The 21,463-nt window shown below is 35.1% G+C and overlaps 1 protein-coding gene across 10 annotated transcripts in view; it reads left to right on the top strand.

The window, feature by feature from the left end:
- Positions 1–4,615: 4,615 nt before the first annotated feature.
- Positions 4,616–21,463, top strand: part of rut (rutabaga) — a 57,259-nt gene continuing 40,411 nt past the window's right edge. For all 10 annotated transcript variants that reach the window (XM_053769023.1, XM_053769022.1, XM_053769020.1 and 7 more), the window contains exons 1-4: positions 4,616–4,918; positions 17,037–17,192; positions 17,362–17,476; positions 18,581–18,913. In XM_053769023.1, coding sequence (XP_053624998.1) covers positions 17,092–17,192; positions 17,362–17,476; positions 18,581–18,913 — 549 coding nt within the window. In that variant the 5' untranslated portion in view covers positions 4,616–4,918; positions 17,037–17,091. The remainder of the gene's footprint in view (positions 4,919–17,036; positions 17,193–17,361; positions 17,477–18,580; positions 18,914–21,463) is intronic.

Raw genomic sequence — 21,463 nt, 5'->3', positions numbered from 1 at the left:
CGGTTAAAGGCTCATTAGAAAGTTTCCAGTTATCTTTTAATCCTACCTACTAGAGAACGAACTCACGGAAATAAATCACGGCTTTATTTCTAATATTCATTACTAGATGATGCCCCCGAATTATAAATACGAAAGTAAAGATGTTTGTAATTTAGTTATGCCAAACCAGATGGACCGACTTATCAAATACTAGCTGCGGCCCGTGGTTTCGCTCTTTCCGTAATTCCTTCCCGTAATTCCTGGGAATTACGGGATAAAAAGTACCCTATGTGTTAACGCAGGTTATATTCTACCTGTACCTGTGTACCAAATTTCATAACAATCGGTCTATTAAATTTTGCGAGACAAACAGACATATTTTAAATTCTTACTCTAGTACTGTTTCCTCATTGTCCAAAATTATTTTTTGTACATATATTAAATGTATAGACAAACTTTATTTACTGTTTTATTATATGTGTTGATTGATTGACGTATCTTAGAACATTTAATGCCTCTCATGTCATCATGTGCAGTTCAATCTGGTGAGATGGGAAAGATCTACGAACATTGTTCTGCCTGTGTCGGGTAAGTTTCGTCATGACAACATAAAGTGCAAAACAATATTTTAAAAAATAAAGTGATACGATACCGCTGGATATATATTCACCTTCAAGATCTGCAGTATGCATTATTGCATTAGGTAAGTTTACATGTTCTGAACGATTTCGGTTTCAGTGGGAGAAGCAAGGTGGCAGGGCAATGGCCGCTGCTGATGACGTCGATGGAGCTATTTACGTCCTGGCTGGTAACTGTCAGAAGCAGATACAGACAGCACTGCACGCTGCAGGATTGCATTGTATGCAATATTGCACTTCAACTCGAAACATATTCGATATTAATATAATTGATAATGATCTGGCGAAGACTTACTAGGTATATGTACCTACGTATTTATTTTTAATGAAAAGAAGAACGGGCATTGAATTCTTAAGTGAATGATGTACCATTTATGGGCACAGACTTTTTTGGTTTAGTTTACCCATATAAAAAGGCAAAGGGATTTAAAGCCCATACAGCCGTCGTTTGTAGTTTTGGGCATAGACACAGAATAGAAATGCGGTATTTTCACAGATATAAAAACGTTACAGGAATTTTCAACCCTGATATATTCGAGAATCATATCAGCCAAGTAAATTATGGATTTAGGCACTCATTCCGATTTCTGTTTCTGGAACAATAAAGGTAATAAGAAACAAGGTAAAGGCGTTTGACATAATTTTATTGTTTCTGAATAAGTGTAGTGAAATATCCCAGAAAATTATTTTCCGTAAATGGTGATAATGTTTCTTAAAGAAGTTAATGCGTATTTAATATTGAATTTCGACGAAATTACTGGAATTAGTCTCAAACCTCGACAACGTAACTGCGACGTAAATGGCGGAATATCGAAAAAAAATACGCGTTTTCCGGTTTAATTTATCATAGTATAGAGATTAAATTGTTAGCTTGTGGTTCCGGTCTAGAATATCCTTCAATGGATATCTGTCTATCGTACGAGACGATTATGGGATACGTAGCCTAAGTAGCTGATAAACAACAATAGCATTCCCAAGGAGGGTTGATGTCGTGCAGGCGACAAATAATAAAGTCGCAGCCGAATCTAAAAGATTATATGTATTTTTGGTAATGTTTACGCTGCTCCCGGTTTTCTCGGTTTCTGCGCCAAACGCAAGCGGGAACATGCGGAGATGAGAGAGAGTACCTACGAAGAGATTTTACGATTAGATACACTGGGCAATTGACGCAATTTGACGCGCAACATATCACTCTGTCTCACGCATTACTATTGACTCCACAGTCAAATGTTCCCTAGTGTATTCGTGGCTTAAGCAGACACATTTAGGGGGTCGGGACAGCTTATACCAACAAACTATTCCACCGATAATACTTACTTAGGTAGTTCAAATTTCATAATCAATCCATTATTTTCTCTATCATCTGGTGAAAGGCAATTTATTTTTATTATGCGGCGTGGTAGCTTGGCATATCTTTATGTAATGTAAACCGACGCTTCCATTAAGCCCTGGCAGTAACGGATTCCTCCGGAGACACTTTCCTTCAGATATATTTTCTTTACAAAGTCGAGATAAATTCTGTTGTGTTGGTTAAGGAAACTCGTATTGTTTGAAAATATCGTTTAAAATAGATCTTTGTTATTCGATTTGGAAAATAATATTGGCACGGTAAAAACTAAACCAGTGCGTGGCACCACACTACGTCGTCAAAAATGTTGTTAATAATTTAAATATTCTATTGTTATTTATCTTAAAATTGGACCCTTGGTAAATGCGATTTAAAAAGGAACTGTCTTTACCCTCCGCCATCATGTGCTACTTAATTTCGCATTTCAAGTTATATCTAGATTTTGTGCCCTACACGTACATGTATCAAAATTAATCTAAATAGTAAGCATTTTAATTAGGTATCCCATGTGTTTTTGTATTGTAACATACGAGTACATTTCAGCGCGCTGCTTACCAAGTTTGTGTAGGATGATTAAAATCCGGATTTACGTGAAGTGCGGTTGTGCCACATTCGAATTTAGGTACATTTATGTTTCAAGTAAATGTTTTTCTTCGGTTAATGTTTTTCCAATTTCAAAACAATGCTCGTTTCACGCATCTTTATTATATTTATTATTCTAAAGAGTGTTAAACATGTTCTATAGAGCATGTCAACGTGAAAATCTATGAAAGTTTATTTATCTCTATACCAGCAAGTGGACTGATTGGGACTTAGGTGTTAAGTATGGTATAACGATTATCTTGGCATTTAAGTACAAATCCTACTATCTTAACTTATATTATAAATGCTAAAATAAGTTTGTATTGTTTGTTTGATACCTCTTCAAGCTCAATGTACTGAACCAGTTTTCTTGAAATGTTTCATAGGTACGTAGTTTGAATTATGGAAAAGGACATCGGGTACCTTTCATCCCGGAACAATAAGTGTTACAATAAATCAATAAGTGTCACAGGCTAGAAATACAAAATAAAATAATAATAATAAATACGAAAGTTTTTGAGGATGTATGTGTGTATGTTACTCTTTCACGCTACTATAATTTATCATCATCTCATCATATTATTAAATCTACTGGACCGATTGGTATAAAATTTGGTAGATGGATATATACCTATTCGTAATATTTTTAAAATAATATGAGCAACCAGAAATCATACCGAATGACAAATATATATTATATATATATCAGTTTCGATTAATAATTTAATACGTAGAAGTTGGGTAAATACGGAAAAACGTGCTAAGTATCAAGAGTTTGTTGACGTAGGTACTCTTAGTCCTAGCATTCTCCGTCTTATCTTGTCCGTCGAGGTCGTGAATAGCCGAAGTTTCTATTGTAATGGTAATAGGCAACCGATAACTTTTCGATAGTTCGGCGTACCTACAGGGCCGGCCCACTACTGGCGTAGGGAGTTATCGAAAATACGGGAAAACGTTTTGGCAATTATTCAATATGTCCCATGGCTAGTAGTCTGCCTTAGCCAATTACTACAATCCGATTTGATGGGATAACAAGTTTATTTGTTAGACAAATTAAAAAGCCCCCGATTTTCAATATTCATTTCGCTACAACTATTGAACAGCTGAACTGATCAAACATATCTAAAAACCAGCGCATAAAAATTAGCTATCCGAATAAAAAAACCCGCTTCCAAATCTGATCACCCGTCGATGAGCTACGCTGCCAGGTACACACTTAGCAATCAAACTTATAAAACTTTTTGCGTCGGGGGTTAAAAATTCTTTATTTGTATTCCGAAAACACGAAGATCTCAATCTTAATCCCTAGAAGTTTATTACGTGGGACCATACGTATGAAACTTTTAGGGATTGACATTGATAGTCTAGACTCTAGAGATTCTATTTTGGTGACCTTCAGAAGACTTATCTATCTGAAGTAAGTAGGAACATAATATGAGATTTTTTAGAAGTTATGTGTGTGGGGCAATTTCCTATCAGAAATATTTATATTTATTTTCTGAAAAAAAAACATACAATTTTCAAATACCTATACACATTACAAACTTATATTTCTAATAAATCGATTTGTTTAATTTCCTCAGGTAGAAAATAGGAAAAAGTTTTTTCTGTGAAAATAACGGATTCTTTAGTGAAAAATAAAAAATTCAAAACAAACTTTAGTCTGTGTAAAAAAATCATGATGACTTAGGTTAGTTATTTTATTTCGCTCGGGCAACGGTATAGGCAAACGCAAGGTAAACTCTTAGATTAGGAAAAGCTTCGACAAGATAAAAGATAAAATAAAAATAGGTAGGCAATTTAAAAAGTCATATTTTTAATAAAAATAGAAATTTTTGAATTGTTATATCTGAAGATAGTAGGTATTTAATGTAAGTAAGATACTTTCTCACACAAACACCACCCTGAAGTCTTGAACCTGAACTATCCTTCAAGAACTACCTTGGTTCATTCATTCATTTTCGATAACCGGCTGGTATTACACGGCTAAAGACAAAATGTAGAAAACCCCGCGCACCGCTCTGCGTTCCCCCGGCTTACCCGCGTTCGTGATTACCCGACCAATGGCGCAAGTCCGCCAGTCATCGAGCGGCAGTCGCGGAAGGAGCTATCGTTTCTAAACTCGATTTTATTGTTACTGTTGAAATGACATGCGCGCAGTTCTACTTAATTTGTGACTAAAACAATTTAGGTATTTGGATTTCAGTGACAGAATTTAGTGTTGGTGCAGTGTTAAGTCTTTAGGTTTTTTTTTAACCTGCGTTGTTTTAAACATTGGTGCAGTGTTTATGTTCGAAGCGCGCCGCCCGATTCGTCCGGCGCGTGGAGGCTCGGGCACATCGCCCCCTAGGATTCTTACTCCTTCCAAGAGGTGAAGCGCTAATTTTTGATTATTTCCGTTTTTGTTTATGTAAGCAAACATGCATTATGTGGCGGCACGAGGCAATGAGTAAAGAACGTGGTGCTTGATACCAGAGCCGGTTTCAAAGAGCTCTGACTGAACGGACTCGATGAGATTGTTTCAAATCCGGTTATTTAGCCCCACATTTTTGTATTGTTATCTTTATACTTTATGGGAATAGGTACATATTACGATATTAATGCTGCTACTTTTTTGTATCTATTTCATTAAATGAAAATTCTAATTAACAGTTAGGTAGATAATTAATTAGTAATTGTATGTACCTACCTACTTTATCACTACATTTGTATAGTCATATTTTTAAAGTAAAATTTGAGTAAACAAGTTGACGAAACCATTACATTATTTGTTTGTAGGATCTACCTAGGTACCTACCTAGGTAGATCCTACAACTTTTATTTATAAATAGACTAGGTAGATACCTACCTACCTAGTCTATTTGTTTACCAACAAAAGATCTAAATTAGGTAGGTACCTACCAACCTATCAGTAAACCTTACAAAAAAATACATTGCTTAAAGCACGAGTAAAGTACTACCTAGAACAATGAGCATATTATTTATCAACAATAATAACTATAACACTACGTATTTTTGTCTGTGGTAAAATACCTACATACCTACCTAGGTATCTGCCAAATAAAGAATCCTAAGATTGGATTCTTTATTTAAATTATTAAACTACCTTACATTACATAGGTAGGTACCTACATCCACATGGCCCGCTGCCGTCGGCCCTGGATAAGCTGTTGCAGAAAATTTTAACATGATTTTATAAATAAAATAAGTAAACAGTAGGTAAGTATAATGTACCTATATATATGACCGTATTAGGTACTATCTTATTTTGTGTAATCGGCCAGGGCTGCATCTGGGAGCGCGTAACCTACTTTTCGGGGTCACGCTTGCTCAGTGTCGCAAATGCATGCTCCCAACTGGGTTCATTCAATCGCTCGATCACTTCACACTTCACGAAAAGTGGACTTGCAAAGTTGTTCTCTGCATAGCCCTCGATCGATGTTTTTAGATTCGTTCGATGGCACAATGCATTTTAAAATCTTGACTTTTTCGCTGTAGGTTTCCTAAATGCATGCATTTTGTTTCTACAACATTTTGATTTGTTGTTATTGACAATTACGGAAAAATAAAATGTGTTTACCTAGTGGCAAGTAGTTAACCTACACCAAAGGTAAAGTGAGATAGACTTGCTATGAATCCAATCGAAATGATAATAACCTGGGAGTTTTGAAAAAAGCCATACCAAGCGTTTGTTCTGGCTTTTAAAAAACTACAAATAAAAAGTGAAAGAAATATAGTTTATATTTCTTTCACTTTTCATTATGTACGCATACGAATTGCAGAATCACACGATGAGAAATTATTCGTTAACAAGGAAAGCGAAAGATTTACGAGATTCCTATATGTAGTTGATTTACGAGATTCCTGTGGTAGATGCTATGTATTGAACAACAGTCCCTGAAAGCCGAAGATCTGTGAGTGAAGACGTAACCAGTAGTGTAATTATATGTTATGGCATGTATTGACGCTTGGGCCTATAGAATAATTATACTCGCTAAATAAGTCATCCATTTCGTAGGTACCAGATGGCTCGATCTCACCGGAATAAATTGAGAGTTATCGCAACCGCCAAGCGAAAAGACAGATAATAACGAAGATTTATCCAAGTTGTATTCTGATAACACACAATAACTATAAGTAGTATACAAAAACTATTAAGTATTAATTAGATTAAGGACACATTATATTCCTTCGCAGGTAACGTGACCTGGAGAGTTGAGATCCAACTTTTAAAGACTCCATTAGAGCCCTGCTGCTGTATATAGGTAGCCGTAAATGTTAGGACTTGAATAAATTCTGACAAATGTGTAAGTAACAACCACGTAACAACACATTCTATAAAGAAAGCAGATACCTAGTGCGTTTGTATCTTATCCCCGAAATCGATGGCTCATTCACCTGTTCTGAGTGCCATCAAACATCTCGGGCTGACTCTGATGAAGCCATCAAAGTGGCTTGGTTCTGACAAGAAAATATTTAGTAATAGAGCGTTTGTCGATTTGCCATAGACACACAAAAAAAAAGAAAAAAGATTTGTGCCCTTGTTGACTTATTAAACAACATGCGGCGCTAGCTTTATAATCATTCTAAATACCCAGCTCATTTCGAAAAACATAGTAAACTAGTTGACCTAAATTCTAGTGTATTTGCAGTTTCAGTTTAAGTCCGTTTCTCATTTAATAAACAAACTAGGTATTATTGCAACAGAAAATTGATGAACGTTACTTAAACGTAAACGCAATGAGTCATTTCATACGAGTTTCTCATCATAAATTATTGTTATTTACTCGTATAGATTTGTATGTTATCTAAACTAGTTCATCTCTCTCTATGATTTACTTTCTTTATAGTCTCAGCTAAAAGGACAACAGATTACCTGCGCTATACTACATTCTGCATACAACAGAATGCTGATAACTGTTGTATGAGGATGTTTGCTACTCAACCACGCAAATTATAATGGACAGATTTCGTTGAATTTTGATAAACGTTTAAAATATAACATAAAATAGAGAGGGTTATATGGCATATGTATTTGGCATTTAAAAATTTACAAGAGAAGGGAAACCACCGCGGTTTTCCTTCCCTTGGAAATTTTTAAAGTGCGCAGCATTAAATAACAATAATACAAATTCCAATAACACGCAGTACAGTAATAGATTTAATCTTATAATAAGGCATGCAGCAAATAAAGCACGTCAAAACCAACAGAGCAACGCGGCAAACAATGCCGCACCTGGTTAGGTCATTTATAGGATTAGTCATTAGTTAGCTATTGGTCGTACCTAATTTGATATAAATTGAAGAATATGTGTACCTACGTTATCTTCTGGGTGATTCGTCTGAAAGTAATAAGAATGTGTTCCTGTTCCTAAAACTTTCAACCTCCATTCCGTGGCAAAAGTAAAATACCTATTGTTGATCGTCTTGGTCTATAGAATCGACCTCTAACCACGATCTCCTTGAAACCCTATGTGAATAACAATTTGTATGTGAGACAGGTACAAATTCGAGTCGTTCCTCTTTTGATACTAATAAGTAATGGCCACGTAAGAAGGAGGCCAGCTGAAAACGAGATATTAAACTTGAATAAGAATTCTAATATAACAAAATTAAGTTACATATATGTATACATATACTCTTGAACCAACTAACGCAATTTTTTACAGAAAAAACATGAAATTTAGTTTAATAGAAAAAATGAGTCTGAAACTATTTCTCCTTAAGGTTAATCACCATCACCAAGAGTAAATTGATGGAGAAGGCGTCACTAATTTCAACTTCACTTCAGCTTTTCTCATTCCGAGGCACGAATAACGAAACAGGACATTTAATATATGTCCACGTTAAACGGATTATCGCTGTTCCATTTCCATCGTACCCATCTATTGAAGAAATGTCAAATTACAATTTTTAGTTATAACCGATAATGAAATAGTTTTCTAATTAAAATCTTTAATGTGTGTAGGGAAATTTTCATGCGGTTTTCACCAATAGATAGTGTGATTCCTGAGGAAGGTTTGGGTGTATCATTTATAATGTTTTTACCCGAGTGAATCCGGGACCGCTAGTAACATGCTAAAGCTGAAATCTAAAAAACTTGGTTTTCATCCCTTGTACTACACTGGACGAAGTTAGATAGCCGCCATAACAATTAGGCAACTTTCTTCCGTGAAGAATAAATAAATAAACGCTTCCAATCTAACAACAAAGAAATCTATTAAAGCTTGATACACTTATGAAGTTTTTAGCCCTTTTCCTCTCGGACTAATACAGTTTCTTAGATAACTCCAGTGTTTTCTGTTATATTACAGAGATGAACTACATCTCCAATTTTAATTTCAAAATACTTTCATCTATACTATTATTATAAAGAACTAAGCGTTTGTGAGTTTGTATGTTTGAGGCGGGTAATCTCCGAAACTACCGAACCGATTTAAAAAATTATTTCTTCATTATAAAGGTACATTATCAAAGATTGCTATAGGGTTTATGTTATGTCGAAATTCCCACGAGAACGAAGTCCCGGGCAACATCTAGTATTTAATATTTTAGGCTTAAACGCTTTCAAAGAAATAACTCAAATGAAAGGTATATTCTACTGACAATTTTGAGCGGAAACCCTGTAGTAATTCGATTAGGCACTTTTATTACCCGCTCTTGATGGGTTCCGGATGCCCTACTAATTTGTTCACGAAACATTCACTGTATACTAAACTTGAGTTTATTTTGCCCATGCGAACGTTAACAATGTTTATTTATAGGTTTACTCAAAGAAAAGAATTTTTGTTTCCTAATTTCAAGAGTCATTTCTCGTTCTAAAGCCGCAATCATATAGCTAGCCCATATATACCAATAACAATCACTACAATTTAGCTCTATAATATTGTAGGTGTTTAGAGACACGAGAGCTTCGATATATTTTTTAAATTCAATATACATAATAACCTAAATGAATAAGTAAATCGGGAACATTGTACTCATTAAGACAGGGTTTATTCTTATTATCTGTCACGAAAGATAACTCGCTTCGCCAAAATAATAGTGGTCTTTCCTCTAAATGGATTTACGGCCTGTCCACCCTTTCATTTTTTCAAATTACTGTTAAGCAAAATACTTGTTCATTTTCTTCATTCTGTTTATTTAATTTTTTCTCTGAGAATGGTATTTCTTTTCAGATTGCTATAATAAACAAAGTTTGATATCTGGTGTGATGTATAGTGCAAATAATTTAACAGAGTTTATTCACAAGAAGAATCTACAGCGATGAAACACATGAAAATTACTAAAAAATTTAGAAATTTTATAAAGGTTCAAGGACTTGTACGAAAACAAAAATTGGTATTTTAATATTGGTATTAAATTACGAGCTATCGACATGTACCATCGAACTAATCTCAACGGAGACGAATCGTAATCAAATTTCTATGGCTGTCTTTAATTAAATACAATTTCCTTTTAATTGAAATAAATGAGTCTCAGGATACTATAAAAAGATTACGGAGATGATGGATGAAGGAAATTTTTCTGTGAAAGAAGTTGCCCCATGAAATTACCAAAAAAAAGGGGATAAAGGTTCAGCACAATAACCTACAATTTGGTGGTTGGTAAATATATAAAATTGAGATTACGATGATCTTTTTCAGAATTATTTTAGTTTTTAGGTTAACTTTACTTTTTGAGTAAAAAAGGACTTTTTCGTTTTGTGTGCGTTTTTTTTCGAAGCATAAATACTCGTAAACCTACTCGTTGCAATGCAACCAAAATAGAAAGAGTCAAAATGTTTATTAACATCCACTTACGTATTTGCTATTCCGAAAATATTTTACAAACATAAACCTGGCTGAAATGTTTGCAATTTCGCAAAGCAGGTTTGATAGTGAATTGCTTCCAAGCTTTTACAAGAAGATTTATATTATTTGCATTTCGAAAAGTTTTTTTAGAACTTGCGCAATCAGATCGATCATCCGTGGGCGAAATCATATTTATATTTATAGATGTCGCGTTAATTGCGACATTACTTGTAGTATTTCGCAGTTTCTTCCGAGAAATAAATGCCAAACATTTTAATGCGCTATACTTTAGTTGGAATACCTAATTAGTGGAATCTCCAAAAAAAGAGACCTATAAGTCCTTTTAATCAAACTAGTTGTGACTTTATTCCAAATTTTGATTGATCTTAAGTAATGTATGTAGACACATACGATCAAAATATAACTGTATGTACAGACATATTGTATGTCAAAATATAACTGTATAGTTAGTTTTATTTTGGTTAATCAAAGTGGCTTCCGTAGAACTTTGGAGTCACGGCGAAGGTCGATATGTTTACAAAAAGTTATTATAAGCTTGTTTTTATTCCATGTTTATTTCGAATCATTGTTGTAATATTTTTTTCTCATTAAGAGTATTTAAATCACCAAAACCTGTGCCTAAACCAGAAATTCCAACAGGGGCATCGGTTTTATTCATTAAGCCAAGACTTTACATGCTTCTCTGTCATACAGTCCATTAATTCAGTCACGAGCTTATTGCAAATGGTAATCCACTTATCATCTTAGACTGTCGACAGATCACGTTTAATCAGATAATTGTTAATATTTTAATTGGATCCAATACATTTTTGCTCACAATTACTGTTTAACTCACTGGTTAGTTGAAATCGTAAAGGATGTGTGGTCTAAACCAGAAGAAATTCACACCACCTTGGAGCAATCAATCAATCAATCGCTCGCTCATTCAGTGCTCTGCCAATCTGACCAGATATTACTATTACTACTATACTATCAATCAGATCGTAAAGTAGACAAAAATTGACCGGAATATCCAGTCTTACGTTTTATCATTTTATTGCTACTTGGATAAGTAATTCGAATCACCTCGCATCCCAGTGTTCGATATTCAAAAATCCGTAAACAACTTCATATGTGGATTTAATTATTGTATGGTGATATAAAAAATGGGCACGATTTTTTATTTACCACGGCAATATTATATTTTTTTTGGTCAAGGATGGAAAATGGATGACATATACACAATATGTCATCCACTTTCCATCAGATTTATTTACTGTTCTGTTAGAAATAACAAATATACTGGTTTTTTATTTATTTCTTCACAAAACATAAATAAATAAAAAAACCTATTATATAGTATATTTTCAATCGTCCATGCTGGTCTAGGGGCGAAATAAAAACTTAATGTGATAATGTAAAAGTAAATGAAGGAAATTGCTATAAACAGAAGATTATTGTCATGAAGATGGCGAAAGGCCAATCTAAATTCCGCCAATATGCACACCATATAACGTCAAAAGTAGTAAAAAAAAACATAAAAATAACATTACATCACAAAATAACATTACATTTCATAATTTAAAATTGTACGTGTATCAAAGAAAAATGTATCACAGTGAAGTGTTTGCAATTGCAATGAAAAATGCAGCAGAAATGCATGAGCTGCGCTTTGAGGCGGTTTCAGTTTCAGATATATACGCGTTCATTTACATGCGTTACTTGCATTATAAACCCGCTTGCATTGTAACACAATACAAATTCCAAGCACTTATTCATAGAACATGATTGTAATGAGGAAACACCTCATGCGTTTCGGTTTTCATCATTTTATCTATTGCACAATACTTTATTGTAGTGTAAGTAGTTTATAATTATAATTGTAATTAATAAATAAAAAGTAATGAGTATTTAATTCCTAAAATGAAAACTTTTATAAATGTAGTAGATCTAGATAGACAATTTCCAAAAAGTACATTGCTGAGTGTAATGCAAAACAATGCGTATCGACTAACTTCCTTTTTATAAAAAAAAAATTGGAAGTCATGTCCCTACATATATGAAGACGGAACAGCTGCCTTTTACCTTAATTTAAACAGTTTTGAGTATAAAAGAAATATATGGTATATTAAACCAACTTCATAATTACAATCTTCATCATCACTTCACAAACACCCTCGAGCTATTGCTAATAGAGTACTGTATTGACCCTAAGATTGTTTATTCTCGGAAAGTCCACGGGAATAGCCGCCCTTGGCCGCACCGCGGTTACTTCCGCCAGATTTTGACTTAGGGCCAAGTACGAGCGTGACACGACGGAACCACGTTCGAAGGTGACGTGAGGTGCATACTGCTACAGAATACTTTATTTCGGTTTTCTCCTCGGGGTCACTTGTAATATGTTTAATTTCTTTTACATTAATCGCCTTCTATTGCCTTCTTAGTCAGAAAAGTTTCTTGACATGTATTACTTTAATATGATCAATTTTAAACTTACAGCGAGACGGGTATCAACGCAAATAAATTTGAGATCAACCGGGGACTTCGCTTTCGTGGGAATTTAGGGATAAAATGTACTCAATGTGTTATTCCACGTTATATTCTACCCGTGTACCAAACAACCGTCCGTTTGCGTGAAATAAATAAATAATATATCCTCACAAACTTTCGCATTTACATATAATATTATAGTAGGATATATTCGAACTACATAATTTTATCGTTCATTAACGTCTTCATTACGTTATCACTAGGAGTAAGTTAGTTTATTACTATTGTCAGATGGACCACTTATCATTTTCTTAGGAATGTCCGCATGAATTGTTGTTTCCATGATTATTTTATCATTCGAATGGGAATACTTCGGTGAAAGCACATGTGCTATGAGATTTCCTTTTTTTAGCGTATAATTAGTATTTCTCAAATAAGAACAAAACTCCATTGTTTTAATATGTCTTATTTATTTAAAATTTATTGCACAACATACAAAAAATACATTGAGTAACAGTACACACAGGTGGACTTCATGTAAAAGCACATCTAACAATCGGTTATATCGGTTGACAATGTTGCCATTCTCTTTGTAATGTTCTGTGGTCAGTGTAGAAGTACATAATATAGGATACATAATATAGATATTATAGGTTTAAGACTATTGGTACCTAGGTACTGCGGAAATAAAATATATTCGTCCGTTGTATTTCTTTTAACACATAAAAAGCTGCACAATGCCCATTCGACATTGGATTTCTTGCCTTAAACATTATTTACTCATTTAGCCGAATCAGACCATAATATTATTCAAGGTGCGCCTCTTTGAACCGGTCTCCATCTCTTATATAAAAAAGACATTGAAATATAAAGTGACTCATAATAATCTATATCCATATTTTTTTATTGATATCATTGATGACATCACTGTAATTTTAGGATGAAACACATCCGACTACTTTATTTTGTTGTCACACACAGCTTATCTTACTTAGGTCATTTTTAATAAGCCGTAGCTATATTTTTAAATAATCTTTTGCGATATTATTACAAAAAGTACGAGCTCTTGAACCTGCGACTTCAAACCTTGTTCCAAAGAGAACCAAAAGTTCAAAATGACCAAACGGGAAAGTAGACCGATCGTTCCCGAGGTTTGAAGAAAGTTCCGATACACGTCCAAATATTGCATCAGTTATTTATTTACAAAAATAATTTTACTTTTCTCGATCCTTTTTAAAGACTGTTACCGTATGTTTCCTTACCGACTGTTATTTAATATACACGGGACGGAAATTAATAAAAGAGAGCTGTTTCTCTGCTGAATTTATCCATGTATTGTTTACAAGGTAGCTATGTGGTTAACATGGTTAAGTTGCATCTTGTAAAAATCTCAAGACGTATAAATCTATGTGTAAAAAGAAGAATCTTACGTAATTAGTAATTTCGCAATTATATGGCCGTTTTTTCGACGGGTTCCATTTACTGCAGACATCCTTTGTGAGACCATTTTTGCTGTAGACGACTACGAATGTTTTAGTTATTTTTTGTTTGCCACAAAGCGATTCATAAGAGCGCTTGCATCCAGCCATCGTGTAACCGTTGTTTTTGCTTTTAATACTTGTTGATATTTGTATAGCAGTTACTTAAATGTCAAAACAAATGAAAGTTATAGTTTCCCTCGGAAAAAAGGTCTCGTAACTTTGCTTCACACGAATAGTAAAACGAAAAGTAATTCCATTTCATCTATTATTTCAGGTCATCCTCATTTCCAGGAAAATGTGATTGTGTGATATTAGGTTAATTGAGTATAAATATTACTTTCTGTACCTGTTGGACCTGTTGCTTGCCAAATCTGTAAATGAGACAAGATAGAAACAAGATTATTTTTGCCAGACTATCCTCAGCTCGTTTATTGATAAAGCTCTTGTTTCGGAGTGTCTGTTTTTGAAAGTTCGATCTGGAAATCCGTAGTCAAAACTTTATTAATTTTGGTTGATCGATTCTTGTCATTACGTATTCGTATCACCGAACAGATCCACAGACACAAGAGCTCATAGCAATACATTTAACTGGGACGAGAATATAGGTCAATCATTCACTTTGATTTACCAAACGAAATAAATGGATATTGTCATGGTTTGGTGAACGTCTAGCCGAAGTAAGGTACCTACTTCAGGTTGGCTAGTGAATGGTAATGTTATTTTAGGTTTCGTTCGTTTATCGAATAAACGAAGCATGTACCCAACATGTTTCGTTTATTCGATAAACGAATATTGAGATTAAAATGTTTTTTGCCCGCATTTTGTTGGAAGATTCAATAAGATTTTTCTGCTGCGCTGTAGCTTCACAGACTATTTATCATGCTAGATTAGAGAGCCGTGCCGCGAATCTTTTGCGTGCAAACCTCGTCTGCCGTCGAGCCTGTGGAGTTTATTGACCCGCGCGACCGTGACACCCCCCACGCCTTTCCCTCAGTTCGTAACTCAACTTATTTGTTCCCAATTCCGTTTCTCTGGTAGAGGATTATCCGTCCTCTGGTTGCGTTATAGCGTAATCGCCTAATCGTATCGTTTTGTATAATTTCTAATTGAATAAGGTCGATGTAGGTTCCTAGGTCGATTTTAACTGCTCTGACTTTCAGAGTACTAATTTGAATAACACCGATTCGATACCATTTGTGGCACAATAAAAAATTGCAACAAAATTTAGGTGTAAGGTTAACCATTAAATGCTATTATGTATTGTGCAAATACTTACATCTATAGTGTAAAATAAATTTAATGAAAACCCGGATGGCTGTAATTTGTGTATGGAGAAACAGAGTTTACAATTGTAATGCTGAAATTCCTCGTAGTTTTGTTTCCGCTTGCTATGCACATCACGTATATTTGTTACCAGTTTCCTTCCCAAAGACCATATTACTACAGAACTACCACCGGGAGTCCGGAAGTGCCTAGCAGTAATGTTTATCATCTACATTAGAATAGGTACTTTGAATAAAATATATTTAGAAATACTATAAGCACCAGGCTGAAGAAGAATATATGTTGATGAATTACGCAGATTACTACACAAATAAATATTGATACCTTAGCTGAATTATTTAAAGGACACAAAATAACTACAATTACATAAAATGCATTAACACTATTTTACCTAGGTAGGTAAAATATTATATATAGTATATATAGTATTTAGATAATAAATTTATAATATTGTGAACCACAGTAGCTTCCAAGTATTATCCATCATTGATTATGAGTGGTTGACATCAAAATAAGTTCAATCGAGACAAATGGTAACAGCCCTCAAGCAACCGCCGCCCTGCTTGTAGAAGCTCCTAGCTGTCCTAGGCAAATCTATAGATATATCTACCATGGTACAACCATGGTTCACGGCTACAAAATAAAAACGTGAAAAACCGAATAAACTTAGGTAATTTTTATTATGAAATTTCTAAAATGATTGCCCAACAGTCACACAAAATGATGCTCACAATGTCCAGTCAATGTGATAAATTATTTTTTTCGGCCGAAACGTATCCATAGATATATTATGTCTATTATGTATATTCAGAGTGCCCGGGCATAATTAATAATGGGTTAATTAATTGCCTGGTCCATCCATAATATATATACGTAATGTCAAATATTTATCTTTATTTCAAATCTCTTAATTTTGTGATTATTCAGCTTGTGAAAAAATACTTTCCCGTTATAATGCAACCTGTCAATGACACCTACGCTATGTCTCATGATTGGTCTATTGTGGGAGTAATATCCACAGTCTTTGGCCATTTGTTAAATTTTTGGAAAGTCAACTGTGCCATTTAAAACAGTCTTGACCGGTTTACAGGTGTTTTCACTATTTATCAATAAAAAAGCAATGTTAATGAACCGTCTACTTATTTAGTTTACACAGCTGTTGAAACTGATAACTTGCAGCATTTTATTCTCGGTAAATGAGAACACTGTTTATAACTCTGTTTATTTTCTTTCACCTGAATCGAACCTAGCACATTGCATGGAAGAACTGTTACTAATTAAGAATGCATTCGGAGGAAATAGGATGATTTATAGATTTATTTTATAACTGACGGAACGGAACATTTCAAATATTACATTCCCCGGACCCGTGGTTCTATGTTGTTGGTCTGAGATAGAAGATAGATACAAATATAGATGTTAACGTGATCAATCGTTCTAGATGAAGCGGAGGCCGGTAGCACGCTGGGCAGCCAGGTGAGGGCGTGGCGGGCGACATGGACCACGCGGTGAAGGCGATGTCGGCGCGCGGCCCGCTCGCTCGGCTCGTCGCGCGGCGCCGCTTCGAGTCCGCCGAGCTGGAGGAGTTGTATGCACGGTAACTGGCTGCAATTATCATTATATAACTTTGATATATCCTCACTGACTTGTTATACTTGGTTTGTCTATTAAGGAAGGCCCTGCATGGATTCCGACTCTGGTATCTAGCAGCCGGGAAAACGCTCAGATGAGAGAGAGAAAGAGACTACATAGAACTCTTGATGCAGATATGCGTGCAAGCTGCAGCGGACTTCGGTCGGCTGGGCGCTGGCGCTGTGGGCCGCTCTGGCCGCCTCGCTGGCCGCCGTCGACGCCACGCGAGGCTGGCGAAGGGCGCCGCAGGTATTCACACCTCTTTTATTGCTTTACATTGTGAGATCACGAGAGAAATTGATTTTTTGTAATGTGCAATCCTTTTGTAACAAGTGATATCTTGAGTATTTGCATAATTTGCAGGTCAGGCCGAAATAAAATACTTTTTGATGGGCAACAAATTTATTAAAACAAAAATATTAGACTCGGTAAAGATCGATGCGATGACCAATTACAATTTAGTTTTTTACAAACAGCCGTGATATCTTTCTATCGTTGAGTTTTATGATCTATGGATGGACATCATTCAACCGTTGACTTGAATGTGAATAAAGGGAATTAATCTTAATAATATGAATGTGTATTTTCCTCATTCACTGAAAATATCCAATAATACTTCGCTTTGTGTGTAACTTGTTTTATTATAAATCGCTCGAGTAATTTATTACCAGCTAATAATTTTCCATCAGTTAACCTTATTTGTATTCAATCAACCTAACATGATGAATTTAAATTTTCCAATAATAAATATGTCGATTCCATTCATATTTTAAAGAATATCACGTCGAGTATTGCTGAGTGGTGGCTTTTTTTTTATAATACGAGGGCTGCTATTTTAAGAATCCGGATCTGGCCATTACATAATTCATATTTAAAAAGTAATTTGTTTGATAATGGAGTTTGGAATGGAGCTGTAGAATGCAGTTTGTACATCCCACTGTCAATTGTTTTCATTGTGTGGCGCGATTTTAAATATTGCGTATCATTATCACAATAGATTCAACTGTAGAACATTTTTCTGCGATGATTTATTTTGATTTTCGACGTGGTTCTATTCTAATTCAAGAAGCCGTTGACGTATTCAACAATTATGTTTTAGAGATACCGCCTTCACCGATTGGAAAGAGTGCTATGAAAACTGGTATCACCGAATGCAAAAGTGTATCATAAATGGCAATAAACCAATTTAATAGGTAGTCAATGATGGTTTTTTTATTCCGGATAGAATTAGCAGCTTAAGTATTCGGCAATTTGTAAGTAATGGAGAAAAAGGAAGTTCTCCTTTGTCGATAGTGATAGTTACGTTTTAGGGTTACTAACTTACTGAGACTGAAATGTATTTGTATTATTTAGGTCGGCATCCTTAGCGCACACGCAGTGCTCTGCGGCGGCCTGGCGTGGTGGTGCGGGCGAGCTGGTGGGGTGGCGCCGGAGCGGCGACTGCCCCGCGCTTGCTGGCTGGCCCTCGCCGGCGGCGGCGTCGCTTTGGTCTCCACTCTGCCGGCCTGGGGTCCGGGCGCCGCAGCCGAGGGCGCTGCGCACGTCGTCTGGGCCGTCTTCGCCGCCTACGCCCTCCTCCCAGTAGGTGCTCCGGCGGCTGCCACCTTCGGCATCATCCTCCCCACCGTGCATACTGTGGCTGCGGCGCTCATCGCCCATCGCTTTCCGTACCATGTCTGGCAGCAGGTTAGTAATAGTAACTGTTGGGTCCTTTTTTATATAGACATTGTAGGAAGACTTTGGAAGACATTATCTAAAAACACAAATTTCAAACTAGCTTGTATAATTTACTTAAAATTTGACTTAAAACACTTATTGAATAATTTTGCAAGACTGTGTGAATCACGTAATCAATGACGACAAATATTCGACATACGTAAATATTTTATGTTGAGTTGATCTTTGACTTGTGAAACATTGAAGGAAGGCTTGTTTGATTAGGTTTACCCAGGATTATTTTCAACGATGGCTTTAGTTTACACACTTGTCAGCTGACGTCATCAGTGTTATAAAGTTTATTATTATTACACCCTAGTTCGTAAACTATGAAGTTCAGGGTGTTATGTCGTTATATTCCGTGTTGAGGTGAGAATGCTAATGCACCGTTCGGCCGGGGGATTGCTAGAAAAGGTCGTACCTAAGTGGAAATTTGCCCAAGAGCCGATGTTTTAAGTTAAATCACGTTATGCTAGACGCTAGATAGTTTATAAATTATCTTAATTAGGTATTTTAGATTATAATACTTTCCTAAAGTAAATAGCTGGGTAAGGTACATAATAGTTTGTTGTCGAAACACAAGGCAATATCATAGGAATGCAACATCTGTTGCACTGCAGACTTGTATTTGAAGGGTTCGTACAATAGTTTTACTACAATACAACTATATGTATATGCTGAAGTTTCCAACTACACTTACGTTATAATAACCCTAATAGTTGTAGTCGATTCTACTTATAATAAAGTGCAATATGTACATACCTACTATCACGCTTGTTTATAGTAATGTTTGCGATAAATAATTTTACGAAACATATAGCAAATACAAAAGATTAGCTCACTTTGTATTCAAGTAATTGTTAAGAAACTTCATTACAATTTAGTATCTTTGTAATTATTTTAAAATACCAAAATCTCAAAATCAATTTTCAACTTTACCAATCAATGGAAATATTTATTTTTGATCACAAAAGTTAGAATACAATTAAATATTATTTATAACCGATTCAATTGATTGGGAAAATGTTTCTATTCATATTTTCATGATACAGCCTAAATAAATATAATAAATAATAACTATTAGATCGGTTTATTAGTCGACGTCGTGAAGGCAATCATTATGGAAAGCATTTTTGATCGAAGTGGAAAGCAGAAAAGGTGGGCAGAAAGGGGCTTCGCATGGGACACAACATAAAGTGTGAAATTTCGGATTTGTGCATGAACAACATTTGCTCTATCACGCAAGTTAACTGGACAGATTGCGATGAAATTTGGTACACAGGTATGGCTTTTTTTACCGAAAGTTCTAGAACGAAGCTCTGGAGTGCAGTTGGTGCAATATATGTAAGGTATTCCATTTCTGTTTAGTTGATGGGTTCTGTTTAAAATCGATCTGTCGTTTATTTTCGGAGCATTTCGATTGGGTTTAGTAGTTTGCACGAAATATCGATCTTGTAGTCGGTTGAGCGATTCTGATAAATGAGCCGCTGCGGTAGTAAAACAGTAATTAGTTGCTGCTTTTATCAATGCCGGGTCTACTACCGTGATCGGATTGGCCGCATTTATCACTATTTTGACAAAGAAATAACGGGAAACATGTATAGAAACTATACATTTTATTTTTCTGGTCAAGTTCCTTATTTGAAGATATAAATTAACTATGAATAAAACAGCAAAATTCAAGACTTGCTTCAAAGTTAATGCAACGAAGCTTTTAAAGAATGGCACGTAAAAAGGTGCATATATGTAAGTAGTGATATAATAAGTAGAAACCGGTAGACATCACACAAATCAGGCTTAATTACAAGTTGAACCTAGACCTAGATCAATGGTGAGAAAACGTTACTACTTAAAATGACTAGACTGATTCTGATCTGTGACTGTGTTTACGCTATGTGTAACTAACTTATGTAATGTGTAAGTAATTATGCATATATGAATATTTCATGGACGTTTCTGTAATTATGCATTAGAAATTGTATTTTAATATATTTTTTATTATCCGCGCAGATGCCGTATAAAGCAATTATCACTTGAAAAGAAGCACGACTCACAACTCGTTTTTTCGCGACCGTCGACCAGGTTTCAGGCCTTTACCTAACTTAACACAGCAACAGTACTGTAGAGCACAGTAATTTTTCCTTTGATAAATTAATGTTTTTCGATACTTGTACTCTTAAATTGGAAATCCTGCATTAAATTTGGCGATCTTGTATTTGTTTGACCTTCGTCTTCAAAAGCTTGTTGATATTATTCCTATTTATTCACCGCTTTAAGGTTTTGTCGTATTCAATTATAATTTCCATAATGTGTGAAATTTATTCACAGTTACTTCTGCTTCGATGGTCTTCAAAGGTCGAGATTGTCTCTTGTAGTCAGGGATTATTGATAAGGTTACAATATTCATTCAAAATTGTATCTTCAAGTAAAAAACTTACGCACTACATATGTTCGTATGTATGTGGTATTTTATACAGTGCAATTGGGAAAAGAAAATGGATGGATTGCGCGCAGATGGTA

The sequence above is a fragment of the Plodia interpunctella genome, chromosome 3 (assembly GCF_027563975.2).
Source record: "Plodia interpunctella isolate USDA-ARS_2022_Savannah chromosome 3, ilPloInte3.2, whole genome shotgun sequence".
NCBI classification, from domain to species: domain Eukaryota; kingdom Metazoa; phylum Arthropoda; class Insecta; order Lepidoptera; family Pyralidae; genus Plodia; species Plodia interpunctella.
This window is presented reverse-complemented; position numbering and strand designations above follow the sequence as displayed.